Source organism: Maniola jurtina, chromosome 24, assembly GCF_905333055.1.
Source record: "Maniola jurtina chromosome 24, ilManJurt1.1, whole genome shotgun sequence".
NCBI classification, from domain to species: Eukaryota; Metazoa; Arthropoda; class Insecta; order Lepidoptera; family Nymphalidae; genus Maniola; species Maniola jurtina.
In genome coordinates this window covers 2936246-2954942 of record NC_060052.1, presented here as the reverse complement: position 1 = coordinate 2954942, position 18697 = coordinate 2936246, and the positions used below count along the sequence as shown (strand labels likewise).

The 18697-nt window shown below is 38.0% G+C and overlaps 1 protein-coding gene across 2 annotated transcripts in view; it reads left to right on the top strand.

Annotated features, from left to right (window-relative positions):
• LOC123877548 overlaps positions 1-18697 on the top strand; it is a 47182-nt gene that overhangs the window by 16098 nt on the left and 12387 nt on the right. The window contains exons 2-4 of one of the 2 annotated variants that reach the window (XM_045924360.1): positions 9828-10552; positions 17405-17623; positions 18348-18487. In XM_045924360.1, the coding sequence (XP_045780316.1) occupies positions 10036-10552; positions 17405-17623; positions 18348-18487 (876 nt within the window). In that variant the 5' untranslated portion in view covers positions 9828-10035. Of the gene's footprint in view, positions 1-9827; positions 10553-17404; positions 17624-18233; positions 18488-18697 lie in introns of both variants that reach the window. The other variant, XM_045924359.1, reaches the window with a different exon arrangement.

The window sequence follows — 18697 nt, the reverse complement described above, 5'->3', positions numbered from 1 at the left end:
TGTATATTTAATTACGTGAATAATTAGCCTACCTTAGAATAATGTACGTTGAAGAAAAACGTTAGCTATATCATACGTAGATACTATAGAAAGCGAGTTACTGGCTGACTGACTAACTGATATGTTAACGCACACCCTAAACCGATGAGGGTAAAATGAAAATTCTACTCCCAAGGGGATTAAAGGGGATGAAAGTTTGTATGAAAGTAAGCCATTTTTTAAGTTTTTTTAATTATGCTCTATTTTTTTCCTCCGACATGATGATCTAGGACTTTGGATAGCTGACATGGCTTGATTATTTTTACCCCCGACCCAAAAAGAGGGGTGTTATAAGTTTGACGTGTGTATCTGTGTATCTGTGTGTCTGTGTATCTGTGTATCTGTGTATCTGTGTATCTGTGTATCTGTGTATCTGTCTGTGGCATCGTAGCGCCTAAACGAATGAACCGATTTTAATTTAGTTTTTTTTGTTTGAAAGGTGGCTTGATCGAGAGTGTTCTTAGCTATAATCTAAAAAAATTGGTTCAGCCGTTTAAGAGTTATCAGCTCTTTTCTAGTTTTCTTGTAAAAAAGAAGGTTAGATAACCGTTAGGTTCATAATATTATGTCAATAGACAAATGTCAAGCTGTCAAGATGGACGTTGCCTAAATACATAATTATTTATTTGAAAATGATGTTTTGGAAAACTCAAATACTTTGGATCGTCGGGGGTGTTATAAATTTTTAATTTACACTTGTATAGAATTTCATTCATTTTATAATGCGTAATTCATTTTATAATACTTACTTTGGGTCTTTCAAATTTAATTGAAGGTACACGTCTCCGCTCCCCACTGCTTTGATGGACAGGTCACTTTAGGAATAGAGAGTATCCGGGTATGCCTATGTGATTTTCAACGGTACATTAAATCGAAAGTAGTCTGTCCCCAAATAAACAACGTCACACATTGATGATAATAAGCAACCATTGATTACGGGGTTCTCTCCAATTTCGTTTTTCTTTTTAGGCGTACTTACGTAAAAGTGGAAGGTTTCGTAATCAAGTAAATAATGTAATGATAGGTGTGTACCTACACATATTGTTTATTTAGATCATAAAATAGATTTGCGCATGTCAGATATTCGTATTAGGTATTTAGGTATTAGATCTATACGCGGAGATCTTTAATTAAACGTAGACAGGTAGGGTAGGTGGACCGGATTCCGTTCAATTATTATTGGAGTTGCAAAGTTTGACAGGGTGATAATTGATAAATACCTAAGTTGTAAACTTTTATAGTCTGTCTAAAACAATACTATAACTGCAGTGAAGAAACATTATGAAAGAACAAAAACGCTATTTTTAGTTGATTTTTAGCATATACATAATTTGACTTTGCTCAGAATTGTTGAACAGATAAAACGAGACAGATGAAATAATTCTGACTCTCACATTTTGCCTTGTTTTAGCTCTAGCAAAGTCAAAGTATGTATGCCTAAGGCTTCTATGAAGCAAACTTTGACATTGTTCATTATGTATGTCAGATAATATAATTAATAGTTTGAATAAGGTCGAAATAGGTACGCTTTATATAAGTAGGTATAAGTAGTTACTGTACCTACAACTTTTGACTTGTGAATTATTCGGGAGTTAAAAATAAACGTATAAATCTTATAGCAGCTCGATTTGCGACACCTCTCAACCCAAAAAGACAAGACAAATTGTTAGACGGACTTTTGGCGATAAAACATAGACAGATAGAAAATATTGGAATAACTGACTAGCATATTAAATTAGAAGAATTAGCGATGTCAAGATTCAAGACGCGTTAATCTTTTCGGTCAACTATTCGCTTTCTCAGTGAAAGTCTGTAAACTCTACGTCACATCACTAACCAAGATTTTGACAAAAAGACTGACCGCTACTAACATTAGTACGCTGGACTTGCGATTGCCGATCTGGTTTTGAAGCAACTTGATTATCACCATTTTGGCGCTGATAGCAGCAGTGAGCGTCATTGAGCGTACTCGGAACTAAATGATAGTAATGTGACATCTGTCAACATAGTATCAACACGAAGACTGACACAGTGTCAATTTTAGTTCCCGGTTCACTTGTTGGGGCGCTCCTTCGAATCGGCAAAAAAAAAACTATCACTCTTTTTTTTTAAATAATGATACAAGTTAGCCCTTTGACTGCGATCTCACCAGATGGTAAGTCAAGTCATGCAGTCTAAGATGGAAGCGGGCTAACTTTGAAAGGATATGGCAGTTCCTCTAAAGGCTTTATATATCTATCACGCTCATCACCTGAGTGTCTGGTGCACTTCGATCGCGTGTTGTGCCAGGTTTTTTTTTCACGCATATGCAAACTGTGGAATCAACTTCCTTCTGCGGTGTTCCCATTATTCAAGGGGCGGACCAACAAATTCCTGAAAGGTCGACAATGCATTGGTGGTTCCTCTGGTACTGCAAATGTTAATGGGCGGCGGTAATCACTTAACATCAAGTGACCCACCTGCTCGTTTGCCCGCTGTTTCTATTAAAAAAATTAAAAATCTGTTTCTACACGGCATATACGGTGTATTCCGGCACGGCGTACCGGAATGCTATCACTAGACTGCACGAGTCACGACATTGCCGCGCGGTAGGGTGGTAACTAAACCTGCACCAGACCAGACTAGAAAATATAAATTTCCAAATTGCCACTGCCAGGAATAGAACCCGGGACCTCCCACTTATAAGACCACAGAGAAGTCGTCAAAGTTAACGTTTTCCAGTAAATATACTCAGGTACTTACGAGTATTCCATTTTAGTGCAACAAGCGATAAGCACGTGCATTACTGGAAACCTCATTTTCCATTGTCACATCGTCGAGTCGTGACATAATTATGACCTTTTATTTTTGGTTGCCCGTTTTGTATGTAAGGCTGGCCACACACAAAGAGTGCACTGAGAGTTTTCATCTGCTTTTTTCTTTCAATAACGTTTTTATTCAAAAGGGAAAAATCTTTTTTTGCCGATTAGGTGCTGAATCCAGAAAGAATAGTTTGCCTTTTTGAAATTAAATTGTTTTAGGAAAGAGAAAATCAGAACTTCAGTAAAAGTCTTTCAGTGTGAATGATTTATTAAATAAAATGCAGATACAATAGGTTGACATAATCCATACCAATATTATAAGTGCGAAAGTTTGTCTGTCTGCTTCGTTTTCGCGGCACATCCGTTTAACTTATTTTTGACGGGCACAGATAGCTTGTATTCCGGAGACGGATATAGGTAACTTTTTATCCCAGACAATCAAAGAATTCCCACAGGATTTTCAAAAACCTAAATCCACGGGGACGAGGTGGCATATTATGTCTTTCCCCAGGATGCAAGCTATATCTATCTGTGCCAAATTTCGTTGGCCTAAAATAGCTAGCACACAGACAGACACACTTTCACATTTACAATATTATTAATATGTATGTCTTGTAAGCGAAAATAGACTTTGTAGTTTTATGATGTGCAAACGGCATTCAACTTAATAGAGAAAGAAAGGAGATCATTCTAGCTCCATACATTTTTGGGCCTTTTCTGAAAGTGCCGGCCAACGAAAAAAAATGGTACGGATCGTTAGAACTAGCCATTTGGAGTAATAGTTAATATGGCAGAAAAGTTGTAGGATTGTTCCGAACCAAGTTATACAAGGTCGAAGATTCGTCATTTTCATACATTTTATTGATTTCTAAAAGTGCTGGGAAACATAAAATAATGTTAGATATTGCTAGAACTAATGATTTGAAGCAATTGTCACTATGACGCGAAGGCTGTGGGGCCATTATATGTCGTGTTATACAAGTTATACAAAAAATGAATATACTTTGTATAATTAATTGTAACTGATTTTATGATTTTGTTACTGTTCTGATTGTTTTATACGAATTTGAATACACGTACAATAATTTTGACTCCCATGAAGTGAGTGCTGGATCAGCTGCAATGTGGACAAAATTCGTTTATACATACCTGGATTGTATGCGGCCTTGTAATACTAGGTGATCTCATCCAGCCATCTCCCAAACTTCTGCCACTGGGAATTGTGAATTGAATTTCATCACAAATGTGATGAATGCACCATTTGGTTATACGTACTGGTCACCATAGTAACTACGGGCTTGCTTCAGTCGATAGCTGCCCAAAGCAACCTGCGTCAATTCTTCTGGAACGTGAATCTAGGAAAGCCATTGAACGGAGGAGGTTGGCTTCCATAGCCTGGAAATGAGCTCTTCTTCTATCATAATTACATATTGTTTGTGATAACAAGTTCTGCTGAACTGTTTTGCTCATTGACCGTTCATGGATTACGTCAAGAAAATCACGTGCATGCACGTTGTTGTCTATCAGAACATGATAGCCGTTCAGCAATGCTGACAAAACCCTGAAATAATCGATGATGTTACTTAATGTCCGGTTACAAATCCTGAATAACCCTGAGTAAACAAAAATCTCTTCCAAAGCGGTCTCTAATCATTTACATTATCCAGCAGCAAATGGTAAAAAGTCTAGATTTATTGGCTTGGTCAGTAGTTAGCTGGGTTTTATACTGATGTTTTGTTACTGGCATTTGTGCCACATAACCGCACACCTCAAGAAAGAAAGATTACCTCAAGATTGTTTATGGTATCTCTAAAACCATGGACTAAGATAAAAATCCAGTAAAAATCTTCTATATCATTTAAGGTATCATTTAAAATCTGGGCATTGGAAGTTGCTGCAGCGTGTAGATTATTGTTCCATCGCAACAAATATAAAGGCTTTTAGTGGTTTCGGAACTTGTGGTTAGGGTATGATTTTCACTGAAAAAAGTAAATAGTGCTTTTCTGAAGATATATGTACATGCCTGTATCTGTCTGTACATGCCCTTTATAGATAGCCTTTCTTTCTTGAGGCATGCAGTTATGTGACACAAATGCTAGAAACAAAACATTTAAATGAAATCCAGCTAATTACTGACCAAATCAATAAATCTAAGCTTGTTACCATTTGCCGCTGGATGGTGGAAGTAATGAACAATTGTTTTAAAATGAACAAATGTTTGCTCAGGATTGATCAGAGTGACCGGGCATTAAGTAACGTGATCGATTATTTCAGGATCGCGGTAACATCCCTAAACAGCTATCATCATGTGTGTTATGCTGATAGACAATAACGTGTACTACAGACGTGATTTCCTTGCCAAAATCCATGAACTGGTCAATGAGCAAAACAGTTCAGCAGAACTTGTTATCACAAACATTATGTAATTATAATAGAAGAAGATCTCATTTCCAGGCTATGGAAACCGACATCCTCCGTTCAATGACTTTCCTAAATTCACGTTCCAGAAGAATTGACGCAGGTTGCTTTGGGCAGCTATCGACTGAAGCAAGCCCGTAGTTACTATGGTGAACAGTACGTATAACCAAATGGTGCATTCATCACAGAGCTCGCCGGAGATATCCCAATTCCCAGTGGCAGAAGTTTGGGAGATGGCTGGATGAGATCAACTAGTATTACAAGGCCGCATACAATCTAGGTATGCATAAACGAATTTTATCCACATTGCAGCTGATCCAGCACTTCGTGGGAGTCAAAATTATTGTACGTGTATTCAAATTCGTATGAAACAATCAGAACAGTAACAAAATCATAAAATCAGTTACAATTAATTATAAAGTATATTCATTTTTTGTATGACTTGTATAACACGACATATAATGGCCCCACAGCCTTGGCGTCATAATGACAATTGCTTCAAATCATTAGTTCTAGCAATATCTAACATTATTTTATGTTTCCCAGCACTTTTAGAAATCAATAAAATGTATGAAAATGACGAATCTTCGACCTTGTATAACTTGGTTCGGAACAATCCTACAACTTTTCTGCCATATTAACTATTACTCCAAATGGCTAGTTCTAACGATCCGTACCATTTTTTTTCGTTGGCCGGCACTTTCAGAAAAGGCCCAAAAATAATGATCTCCTTTCATAGTCGATGTTACAACCAAATTACCACTTACGTATGTGTGGCCAGCCTTATACGACATTTTCATGTATTGCACGACCTGCGCCTACGCCCATCTTTTCCCATGTTTTGAGTTGAATACAAATTGGTTGCTTTATTGAGAAAGTTTATTTTTTATATGTTTTGGTAATGTTATTTTTTTCGATTGCCATCTCGATGTCCAAAATTATAAAACCCACGAATTGTATTGCAATTTTTAATACGTGAGTTATTTTTTTACTTGAATAAGTTAGGTATCTATATACAGGGTGTTTGGTAATTAGTATATAATGACGACACGTACCCATGCTACTTTGTTCTGATAAACACAATGCTGAAATATAATGACGAAATAAAAGTATATAAATTTCGATACATTTAAAAAAAAAATATGTCAAAGCTTTTATGGCCCTAATGTGCCCTAACTCACTGAGATCGTTGGCCTCGGCCTATCTAAAAATGGCCCACGATCTCAGTGAGTTAGGGCACATTAGGGCCATGAAAACTCGGTCATAAAAAAAAATATTTGTATGGAAATTTTTATAATTTTAGTTCGTCATTTTACTTCAGCATTGTATTTATCAGATCAAAGTAGCATGGGTATGTGTCGTCATTATACAAATTAGAATTACCAAACACCCTGTATAAGTTACTTTTTTTTTAAATTTATAGACTAGCGCTTGCGGGGCTATAATTACATTACTTACCGTATTGTTACGGTAAGTAACGTGATTATAACAGAATCGATACACAGCAATAATGAGATCAATTCAAAACAATAGTAGAGAAACACAGAACGATACCTAGTTGCCTAGTCCGGGAAAAGGCTATTAAAGATTCAAAAAACCGGCAAAGTGCGAGTCAGACTCGCGCACTGAGGGTTCCGTACTCGGGTATTTTTTCTGACATTTTGCACGATCACTCAAAAACTATTATGCATAAAAATAAATAAAAATCTGTTTTAGGATGTACAGGTAGAGCTCTTTCATATGATACTTCACTTGGTATAGAACTATCTTACTTTGAAAATTGAAACATATTTTAATTTTTTTTTAAATGATGTGACCACAAATTCGCGGTTTTCAGATTTTTTTTTACCGACTTCCAAAAAAGGAGGAGGTTCTCAATTCGTCGGAATCTTTTTTTTTTTCGCAAACAGCTGCACTACTCCGCTCTAATCCACTAGCCAAGAACTGTGTAAATCAATTGCACCGGAATCTGAAGCGTCCAAATCCGTTCCGCTTTCCTACGCGTGCCGACTCCGGCATAGAGAGGCAGCAAATGAAAGCGAATTGATAATTTTATTCTATTAGCGTTTAGCATACACCGAATTTCGGTATAAGTAACGTACGCTCGTTACAATGGGCGCAACATTGGCGTCTCTAAGCTGAAAGAGTAGGTATATTTTGCATTTTTTTGAGTTCCGTACCTCAAACGGAACCCTTATAGGATCACTTTGCTGTCTGTCTGTATGTCTGCCTGTCTATCTGTCTGTCTGTCTGTCGTATCTGTCAAGAAAACCTATAGGGTCCTTCCCAATTGACCTAGAATCATGAAATTTGGTAGGTAGGTAGGTGTTATAGTTCAAGTAAAGGGAAAAATCCGAAAATTGTGAATTTATGGTTACATCATAAAAAAGAATTAAAATGTGTTCATGATCAAATGTATTTTCAATTTTCAAAATAAGATAACTATATCAAGTGGGGTATCATATGAAAGGGCTTTACCAGTACATTCTAAAACAGATTTTCATTTATTTTTATGCATAATAGTTTTTGATTTATCGTACAAAATGTCAGAAAAAATACCCGAGTACGGAACCCTCGGCGCACGAGTCTGACTCGCATTTGGCCGGTTTTTTAGGAAGGGACGGAAAATGAATTAATTAAAACCTCTAAATACTCTCAAAACACTATGCTCAAGAATGGCACCTAAAATTACGAGATTTGACAGTTTCAGAGTTCCCACGGGATTTTCATAAAACCTAAATCCGCATGGACGAAGTTGCGAGTCATCTAGTATAAAATAATGTACTTTAAGTAGATACCGTCCGTTAGTAGAATGAACATAAATTAAGTACATATATTTAGTTTTTTCTAACGAGTGAGATCGTTAATTAATTTGCTAGAATGTGGACATTCTAATACATCTTCTCCTCCGACAGTAAACTATCGGTGAAAATAGAACATTTAAACGCAAACGTGTTTATTTATTCGTTGACGCTCTTAGCACTTGGTGGTAAGTGATGAATGTAGTTTAAGATGGAAGGTGGATAATCTAGAAGGGTCTTGCTGTTTTATTAGTACCCTTACCTTCAACCCAATAGACTTTTCATCATGCCTTCGAAAACCAAAAATTGTCTTTAGGGGATAGCGAGAACTAAATTCTACTTTGCTTTTATGGGAGTTTGAATTTTCGCTCTTCTGATTGATCTGCGTTAGTGCTTTAGTAGGTATATGTTTTTTTTATAGGTAGTGATGAAAAACAGTGTGTGTCACCTTAGGGTCAAATATTTTGTTCTCGGGAATTCCTCGCTACGCTCGGGATTCAAAATAAAGCCCTCGAGGAACCTAAAATCACTTTGGCCCCTTGTAACATAAATAACTATTGTCGAGCGATAGGGATGCAATCCAACCGTACAAAAGTTCAAAACCAAGTCAAAAGACAACCTACAAAGGAAAGGCCCTACAAAAATGGATAGAGAAAACTAGGTACCTTATGGTCCCCAAAATTCACAACTTTCGATAAGTGAAAGTGATAAACTGTAGGTAAGAAATATTTCTCGAATACAACGGAAGCTATTATTTAATGATTAGATACAATATGTGGCGTAGTTTTACTTTTACACCTACCAAAACACGAGCAAGAGTGATTGACCGACTCTAAAGCCAGTAAAGGAAGCAACTTCAGAAGCATAAGTGTGTTGATCGGTCATACTAGTCAAACTTGTTATCGTTAAGCATATATGAACTAAACCAACCAAACTACTGCTAATAGAACCAGCCAAGTGCGAGTAGAACTCGTGCAACGAGGGTTCCGTACTCGGGTTTTCTTTTAGACATTTTGCACGAAATGAATGAAAAAACTATTGTACATAAAAATAAATAAAAATCTGTTTTAGAATGTACATGTAAAGCCCTTTCATATGATACCCCACTTGGTATAGTTATCTTACTTTGAAAATTGAAACACATTTTAATTTTTTTTTTAAATGATGTAACCACAAATTACGGTTTTTGGATTTATTCCTTAACTTGTGCGATAAGACCTACTTACCTGCCAAATTTCATGAGTCTAGGTCAACGGGAAGTACCCTATAGGTTTTTTTGACAGACACGACGGACGGACGGACAGACAGACAGACAACAAAGTGATCTTATAAGGGTTCCGTTTTTCTTTTTGGAGTACGGAACCCTAAAAACCCTCCCATATAAGTTTATCAGTCAACAATTTATCACAAACCAAACCACGGTACGCAAGAGCCATCAATAGAGGTTACTTCAGTGCTAGCTTCTGTTGCGACAGACACACATTACATTAGTTTTCTAGAATATGTCTGCAAAATTTCATGGACTTTGGTTGCTTAATATTCAAATGAAAATGAAACTACGATTGTATGAAACGAGTGACGGAGAGAGCCCTCTTAAGAAACAGAGTTTTGTTAATCACGGGTCGACATAAAAAGACGGAGCATAATATGACACGTTAGTTAACTTAAAAAGATACACAGAAAAAGCTTGTTATGTTGTTCAGTGAATAAATTTGATATTAAAATTTGGAAGAACGTAATGATAATGGTATACGTTTTCTCTTTTCAGATGATACGTCAACAATTTGCCATCAAAACTTGATTCGTCCGACAAGGAAGACAAAATAACTGACGCATTTTCAACAAAAAAAATAATAAGGCACAGTAGAAAATGGGATTCACAGATGCATGCCCAAGTAGGCACAGTAATGAACTGAGTTTGTAAAAAGTAATTTAGATGGGACAAAACTTTTGCTCGTCTTAGTAATGATTTGACGATGGCAAGGAGACATCGAAATGCTTGGGCCCACGGTGCAGACAGCTTTAGAATTCAATCAATGATAGCTCAAATATTTACTCTAGTGTTAATAACTAATGTTATAGTCACTCAATGTAGTCACAATGAAACGGACGAAGTGAATAGAATAAAAAGCAATATACCCAAGAAAATAAAAATACTAGAAGCGTTTATGAGCAAAGGATTTTTCAGTGATGTGTACCAAAACGGAACTTTTAGGACTGGTAACAATTTGTGGGATAACATTCTAAATAAGTGCACATTAAAACCGTCAGTGAGTTGTTTGCAAAAGAACTTCTATTCGTATTTAGATGATAGTTTAGATTTCAATGGTGATATAAGTGTCGCGGGCGGTGTTTCATTCAAAAAAAACAATGTGGATATGAAGAAGTATAGTAAAGAAGCTAATATTATCTACCTCACTGGCAGTAGGGATAAAGAGGAACATGCGAGAACGTTTGAAGAAGAAAATGAAATTAGAGACGATGAAGAGCCTGGTAAGTTAATAATTTGAATCTCTTTTTTTATAAGTTCCGTAGCCAAATGGCAAAAAACGGAACCCTTATGGATCCGTCATGTCTGTCTGTCCGTCACTTTTTTCCGAAACTATATAAACTATACTGTTGAAACTTGGTAAGTAGATGTATTCTGTGAACCGCATAAAGATTTTCACACAAAAATAGAAAAAAATCTATAAATTTTGGGGGTTCCCATACTTAGCACTGAAACTCAAATTTTTTTTTTCATCAAACATGTGTGGTGTATTATTTATTTATCCTAAAACCTATCTATCTGCCAGATTTCATGATTCTAGCTCAACGGGAAGTACCCTATGGATTTTCTTGACAGACAGACAGACGGACAACAAAGTGATCCTATAAGGTTTCCGTTTTTCCTTTTGAGGGACGGAACCCTAGCTGGCCATTTGAGCGATGTCATTTTGTTCGTGATCTGTCATCTCTACCTTCTAATAATTCTACTCGTATATCAATAGTAAAGTCAGAGCAAAGTCAAAGACGCTGAACAGATCTCCCTTTGCAAGTAAAGCTGACGACTTCGTCTGTGTTGGTGTTAGCTGGCGGGCGTGCTCTGCTTTTTTGGAGAGTTTTTTTTTTTGTTAAAACTGACTGGAAAGTGCTTTAAGGGGGTGCCGTGCGTATGTCGGCGAGCGCCGGCACAGACGGGTCCATACTTGTATAGTTTAACTAACTTGTTACGAATAACTACAAACTTGACATTGGCTAATCTTTGTAAAGCCAGACGAGAGAGGAAAAAAAATGAAGTAAAGCTGATGCTAGGTGCATGTATTGACTGTTGAGCTATTGAGACTTCAAGTATAACCGGTGACTGATCTACTTTAAGGGAAAAGTAGTTCTAATCTCATGAATCACATCGACCTCGAAAACCAGGAAAATATTTTTCTAATATAACTCGACATACTCAGTTATTGATAAAGTTTGCAACCCGCAACCATTATTAACAGGGCTCTCTCCTTCACTCGCTTCATACAATCGTAGTTCCAATTTCATTTGAATATTAAGCAACCAAAGTCCATGAAATTTTGCAGACATATTCTAGAAACTAATATCTATAATTATTACTTCTTTTTTTGGGCAATCGTGTAAGCAGTAGAATTTGCAACACAGTTTTGAAATCCAAAGTCCAAAGAATTTGCGGTAAAGACCTCAAAACGGACGTGGATTTCTACCTTACTTCACGGATGTGACACATTACGGAATGCGCCATTGTTTATGCAAATATCTACGCTCGCTTTCCTCGTATTCCTTATGCTAAACTCTGTATGTTATTGCTATCACCTATTGTATGTTAGTAGGTAAATTACCAACGCCTAAGTTAGGTAGTTTCGTTGGCAGTAGGTACGTTTTCGAAACATCTATATTATTATCTCTATACTTTGTAGAGTCAAATATTTACGCCATTTCTTTACATTTCTTTAGTTAGTTAGTCCACTAATTATTGTGATTTCACCTGGTGGTAAGTGATGAAACAGTCTAATGACCGACGTTCTGTCAGTCTATCAGTAAAGTCTTATCTGTGAAATACGTCGATGTTACTTTTTTTTTGCCTTGTTCATTCACATACTAGCTGATGCCCGCAGAGCTGGGAACTGTTTGATTTTCCGGGATAAAAGTTGCCTATGTCAATTACATGGACGCAAGCTACATTGGCACCTTTCATACAAATTGGTCAAGACGATGGGTCTTTAGGAATCCCGTGGGAACTCCTTGATTTTCCGGGATAAAGAGCGGCCTATGTCCGACCCCGGGATATAAGCTAACCCTTTACCAAACGTCAGAATCGGTGAAACTGTTGGGCCGTGAAAAGGTAGCAGACAGACAGACAGACACACTTTCGCATTTATAATATTAAGTATGGATTAGTATGGATTTATATTTTCTAAAAATAATTTAAGATAAGTAAGGAGGTACTTAATTATACCTACCTACAGAAATTAAAAGCATTTTACTCATGGTGTATGCCTAATAGAATTTTAAGTTGCGTAAAGAAATATAATCTCTCTGCTTTTATATTACGATTTCAAATTGGTTACAGTTTTGTAATCGTGACATTACGTTACGGCAACAGCATCTCTCCCATTAAAGTTATTCAATTGTAAGTCTTATACATAAGGTAATAAGAGCTTTTATTCAATATTACTTAATACCTACTTACTTTCACCACATTTTTATAGTGATTAATTATATTTTCCTAAATTTTAATCTTGATAGGGTTTAATAGCCGAAACCAGTTTTCCGAAACTATCCTCTATACCTATAGGTAGTACCTATATGTTCTAGAAATCTATACTAATACTAAACAACATAACATAGACAACTTTTTATGCCGGAAAATCAAAGAGTTCCTACGGAATTTTTAAAAACCTAAATCCACCGTATGCAGTCGCGGGCATCATCTGTGTAGTACAAGTTCGCGTTTTTCAGATTTTTCCCGTACCTTTTTTTTTTTTTAATAAAAGAATATTCCATCCATCCATCCATCCATCAGCCTGTAAGCGTCCACTGCTGGACATAGGCCTTTCCAAGAGCACGCCACCAAACACGGTCCTCCGCCTTCCTCATCCACCCGCTCCCCGCCACCTTCTTCATTTCATCGGTCCAGCGGGCTGGAGGTCGTCCCACACTGCGCTTGCCGGTCGCGGTCTCCACTCCAGAACACGTCTGCCCCAACGGCCGTCGGTTCTGCGACAGACATGGCCTGCCCATTGCCACTTCAGCTTGCTAATCCTTTGAGCTATGTCGGTCGCTTTTGTTCTCCTGCGAATTTCCTCGTTGCGGATTTTATCCCTGAGAGAGAAAAGAATAATAGCCATGTTAAATGACTAATATTCCCCTTTCCTCTCCAACTAAGCGTCAGGCTTGTGCTAGGAGTAGGTAGGTACGACAATAGTGCAACGGGCGCGGTTTGAACCTTTGACCTTTCGGTTTTCAGTCCACTCCTTTACCGGTTGAGCTATTGAGGCTCTAAGTCTGAGTACTTGTGCTATAAAACCTACAGATCTACCTACCTGCCAAATTTCATGATTCTAGGTTTACGGAAAGTAAACCTAGAATCATGAAATTTGGTATAGGTTTCTTGACAGACACGACGGACGGACGGACGGACGGACGGACAGACAGACAGATAGACAGGCAGACAGACAACAAAGTGATCCTATAAGGGTTCCGTTTTTCCTTTTGAGGTACAGAACCCTAAAAAACATTACTGTCGTATGCTACGTATGTACCTACGCAAGTGTTTTGGTATGCTCTATAAACCTTCAAGAATGCAGCTTAGTTCTGTTTGTTAAAACTATGCTAGATGAACACCTAGCCCTGATTTGTCCGCTGTAGTTTTTGCTATACTAACAAGTTATGTTTATAAGGTTGGCCGCACATTGGTGCTAATTTAGTTCCACACAAATCTCTAAACTAAAACTCATCTTAAAGTCTTAAAGTGCCATCTTTTTGTTCATAGAATACTAGAGGATGCCTGCGGCTTCGCCCGCCTGGATTTCGGTTTTTTAAATCCCGCAGGAACTCTTTGATTTTCCGGGATAAAAAGTCTATGTCCTTCCCCGGGATGTAGCCCATGTCTGTACCAAATTTCATCAAGATCGGTTCAGCGGTTGGGCCGTGAAAACGTAGCAGACAGACAGTCAGACAGACAGACAGACAGACAGACAGACACACTTTCGCATTTATAATATTAGTATGGATTGTGAAAAAGGGTTGCCTTTTTTAACCCCCGACCCAAAAAGAGGGGTGTTATAAGTTTGACGTGTGTATCTGTGTATCTGTGTGTCTGTGTATCTGTGTATCTGTGTATCTGTGTATCTGTCTGTGGCATCGTAGCGCCTAAACGAATGAACCGATTTTAATTTAGTTTTTTTTGTTTGAAAGGTGGCTTGATCGAGAGTGTTCTTAGCTATAATCTAAAAAAATCGGTTCAGCCGTTTAAGAGTTATCAGCTCTTTTCTAGTTTTCTTGTATAAAAGAAGGTTAGATAACCGTTAGGTTCATAATATTATGTCAATAGACAAATGTCAAGCTGTCTTAGATGGACGTTGCCTAAATACATAATTATTTATTTGAAAATGATGTTTTGGAAAACTCAAATACTTTGGATCGTCGGGGGTGTTATAAATTTTTAATTTACACTTGTTACAATATTCGATGAACAAAAATGGCACTTTTGGACCTTTGGTTATTTGGACCTGTCAATTTAGCTTCGGAAGCGCGTTCTCCAGCGTCCTCCATACAAATATAATTTGGTCCCTATTTGAATCAACCAATCAAACTCAAGATGTGTTCCGGAAGCTCGAAAGAAGAAATTATCATAGCCTAAAATGCGGCCGGAGTCTAAACATATATCATAATATTATGTAACTATAATCTTATGTCAAAAAAAAAACATTATGTACCTACACTTTCACTCACCCCCGAGGTGAGGTGTAGTAGTTTAAGAATATATTGTTAGCCTGTAAGTATTACACTAATATTATAAAGGCGAAAGTATGTGTGTATGTGTGAGTGTGTGTGTGTGTGTGTATGTTTGTTACTCCTTCACGCAAAAACTACTAGACTGATTTGGCTGAAATTTGGAATGGAGATAGATAATATCCTGGATTAGCACATAGGCTACTTTTTATCCCGGTAAATCAAAGAGTTCCCACGGGATTTCAAAAAACCCAAATCCACGCGGGCGAAGTCGCGGGCATCGGCTAGTTAGTAATAAACGGAATTCGAGTAAGACATACCGTGTTTGTATTCTACCTCAATCCCCACACGGCAATAAAAAAATAGTAAAAACGACATAGGTAGGCTACTTTTATCCTGGAAAATCAATGAATTCCCACGGGATCTCTCGGACATCATTAGACTGTAGTAGTGTGTAGAATTCGATTTATCATTTTAATGCAGTTAAGGAATGTGGTAAATAGACCTACGTCCTACATTCGTAATGGAAATCTCTCTTTCATTGAGCGGCATTAATTCAGTCAATAGCTACCTAGGCACTATCAGCAGAAAAAGTAAAGTGTGAGAACAATCAATCTTACTGTAACAGACATGCTTCCGCAACAATTCCGCCATTAACAGTGCAATTAACGATAGAAAATCCATTCAACAACAGTATCTATAGAAATTCGCTGCTTCCCAATATTTTCTCGCTCTCTGAGCCTTACCGTATCGCTGAGGGTTATGAGTTATGGACTCACATAATGGTAGGAGTGTTATCACACTAATCACACTAATATTATACCTAGTAGAAGTTTGGGTGTGTGTGTGTGTGTGTGTGTGTGTGTGTGTGTGTGTGTGTGTGTGTGTGTGTGTGTGTATGTTTGTTACTCCTTCACGCAAAAGCTACTGATCGGATTTGGCTGAAATTTGGAATGGAGATAGATTATACCTTAGATTCGCACATAGGCATTTTATCCCGGAAAATCAAAGAGTTCCCACGAATTTTTTCTTTTTAAACTACATCCACGCGAACGAAGTCGCGGGCATTAGCTAGTCGGGATAATAACGTGTCTCCTAAATTCTTTCGCATACTAGTCGACTCCTATTTCGACTCTCTGGATGTTAGGGTTCCATACCCGGAGGGTGTTAACGGGTTTGGGTATGGTGTTAAAGGGTATAAAGCTTAGTGATATCACTAAGCTTTCACTGTCCGTCCGTCTGTCCGTCCATGTTTCTATCAGCGTACTGTACCTATCTCATGAACTTGTAATAGGTACCTACCTATTAGGTACAAAATTAAAATTATCCCAGAGTCCAGGTACATGTCTATTGCCGCTTTAACAAAAAATTACAAAAATATAAAAAAACCGGCCAAGTGCGAATCAGACCTGCACACCGGGGGTTCCGTACTCGGGATTTTTTTCCGACATTTTGCACGATAAATCAAAAACTATTATTAAAAATGAATAAAAATCTGTTTTAGAATATTGCTTGGGCTTTAAGGCCTATACCTACCTGTCGCGGATGGACGGACGGACAGACAGACAGACACGAGATACGGAACCCTATAAACGAACATTTAAGAAAGAGTACCAAAATTTTTCCAAGGCAAGACAGTTGGCCTTGTCCACAACTTCAAAGTCGCTCAGCGAGCTATGGAAGCGGGCTATGTTGGGGATCTCTCTGAGGGACAAAATCCGTAAAGAAGAAATCCGTAGGAGAACCAGAGCGACCGACATAGCTCAGCGAATTAGCCAGCTGAAGTGGCAGTGAGCAGGTCACGTCTGCCGCAGAACTGACCGCTGGGGCAGACGTGTTTTGGAGTGGAGACCGAGTATCAGCAAGCGCAGTGTGGGACGACCTCCGACCCGCTGGACTGTAAGAGAATAGCGTGAAGTGGGTGGATGAGGAAGGCGGACGATCGTGTGTGGTGGCGCGCTCTTGGGAAGGCCTATGTCCAGCAGTGGACACAAACAGGCTGATTGATTGATTGAAAGTTTTTAGTAACTACCACTAACACCTTCTTTCTTTTTCATTCAAAATAATAAAAAAAAAATAACGTGTGGGAACAATTTCATTGCGGTGTAATAGGCGCCATTCGCTTCCGCATTGTTTCCACAGTTATTAGTGATAGAAAATCTATACTTAGTAGGTAAAATTAACAATATAGAAATTCAGTTTCCCGGTATTGTTTAGACAGCCATCACCATATTCATTGTATCTATCGCGTGTTTATAATATCAATAATGTTATGGTGAAAATATCAATGAGAATAACATTGTAACATGATTTTTGAATGGTATGCATTCATATAATATTTTCTAAACTTTCTTATTAACAATAATAGTGTATAAATCCGTCACTTTCCAGAAACACCCTTCGAAGAAGTCACGGATGCTCTCTACAGCAAGGGGATGAAGTTTCTGATGACGCATGACATGACACTGACGCTACCAGAGATGCTGTTCGATGGTGCGACCCTCAGGGTGTCTCCCAGAGCGTTGACAAAGAACGGTGCATTGGTGCATATTGATTTGGAGCCAAAGGAAAATGAAGTAGGAGAAGGGAGGATATTTTTTCACAAAATTAGTGAGTACCTATCTTATTACTAAGTGACTAACTTGGGGATGCTTACGATGTTGTCCGATTTTTTGATTACCAGAGATAAAAACATTTTTTTTGAATTCCAGTAAGCCCTTGACTGTAATCTTACCTGGTGGAAAGTATTGATGTAGTCTAAGATGGAAGCGAGCTAACCTGGGCGAGCTATGGCAGTTTTCATTTAACCCATACTCCTATGGTTTCTATTTTCTACACGATATCGTACCGGAACGCTAAATCGCTTGGCGGCACGCACGACTTTGCCGGTAGGTGGTAACTAGCCACGGGCGATGCCTCCCACCAGACCAGACCAGAGAAATTATAAAATTATAAACCCCTGCCAAGAATCGAACCCAGGACTTCCCACTAATAAGACACTAATGAGATTGACATCTCATTCATCAAAATCGGCTCAGTAGTTTAGGTGCTAGGTGGAACGCACATAAATACAAACCTACATAGATATATAGACTGCTAAAATCATTAGCCTTCCTTTTGGCTTTGCCGTCGTCGGGTAAAAAGTGGCTTCCACGCTGACGGTAGTAGCATCCATCCATTGTCACGATTGAAATTAACATAAAATTCACTATGTTTTCAGAGAAGTACATAAAAAAGAAGTTGGTAATGGCAGCGATCGCAATCATATTAGTGGTCAAACTGATAGCACTGAAATTAATATTCGTTCTGCCAATCATACTTGGGGTGACCACAGCCAAGAAGATGTTCCTGAAGATTCTGCTCTTCCTCTTCCCTGCCTTGAGCCATATATTCAAGCTGTGCTCGTGGTACCACCAGAACTATCACACCACGAAGTATCATCACCATCACCATTTAATCACGCACCATCATAAGGTATGTTTTATTAACCCCCCGACCCAAAAAGAGGGGTGTTATAAGTTTGACGTGTGTATCTGTCTGTGGCATCGTGGCTCCTAAACTAATGGACCGAATTTAACTTAGTTTCTTCTTTTTTGAAAGGTGACTTGATCGAGAGCTTAGTCTAAGAAAATCGGTTCAGCCGTTTGAAAGTTAATCAGCTCTTTTCTAGTTACTGTAACCTTC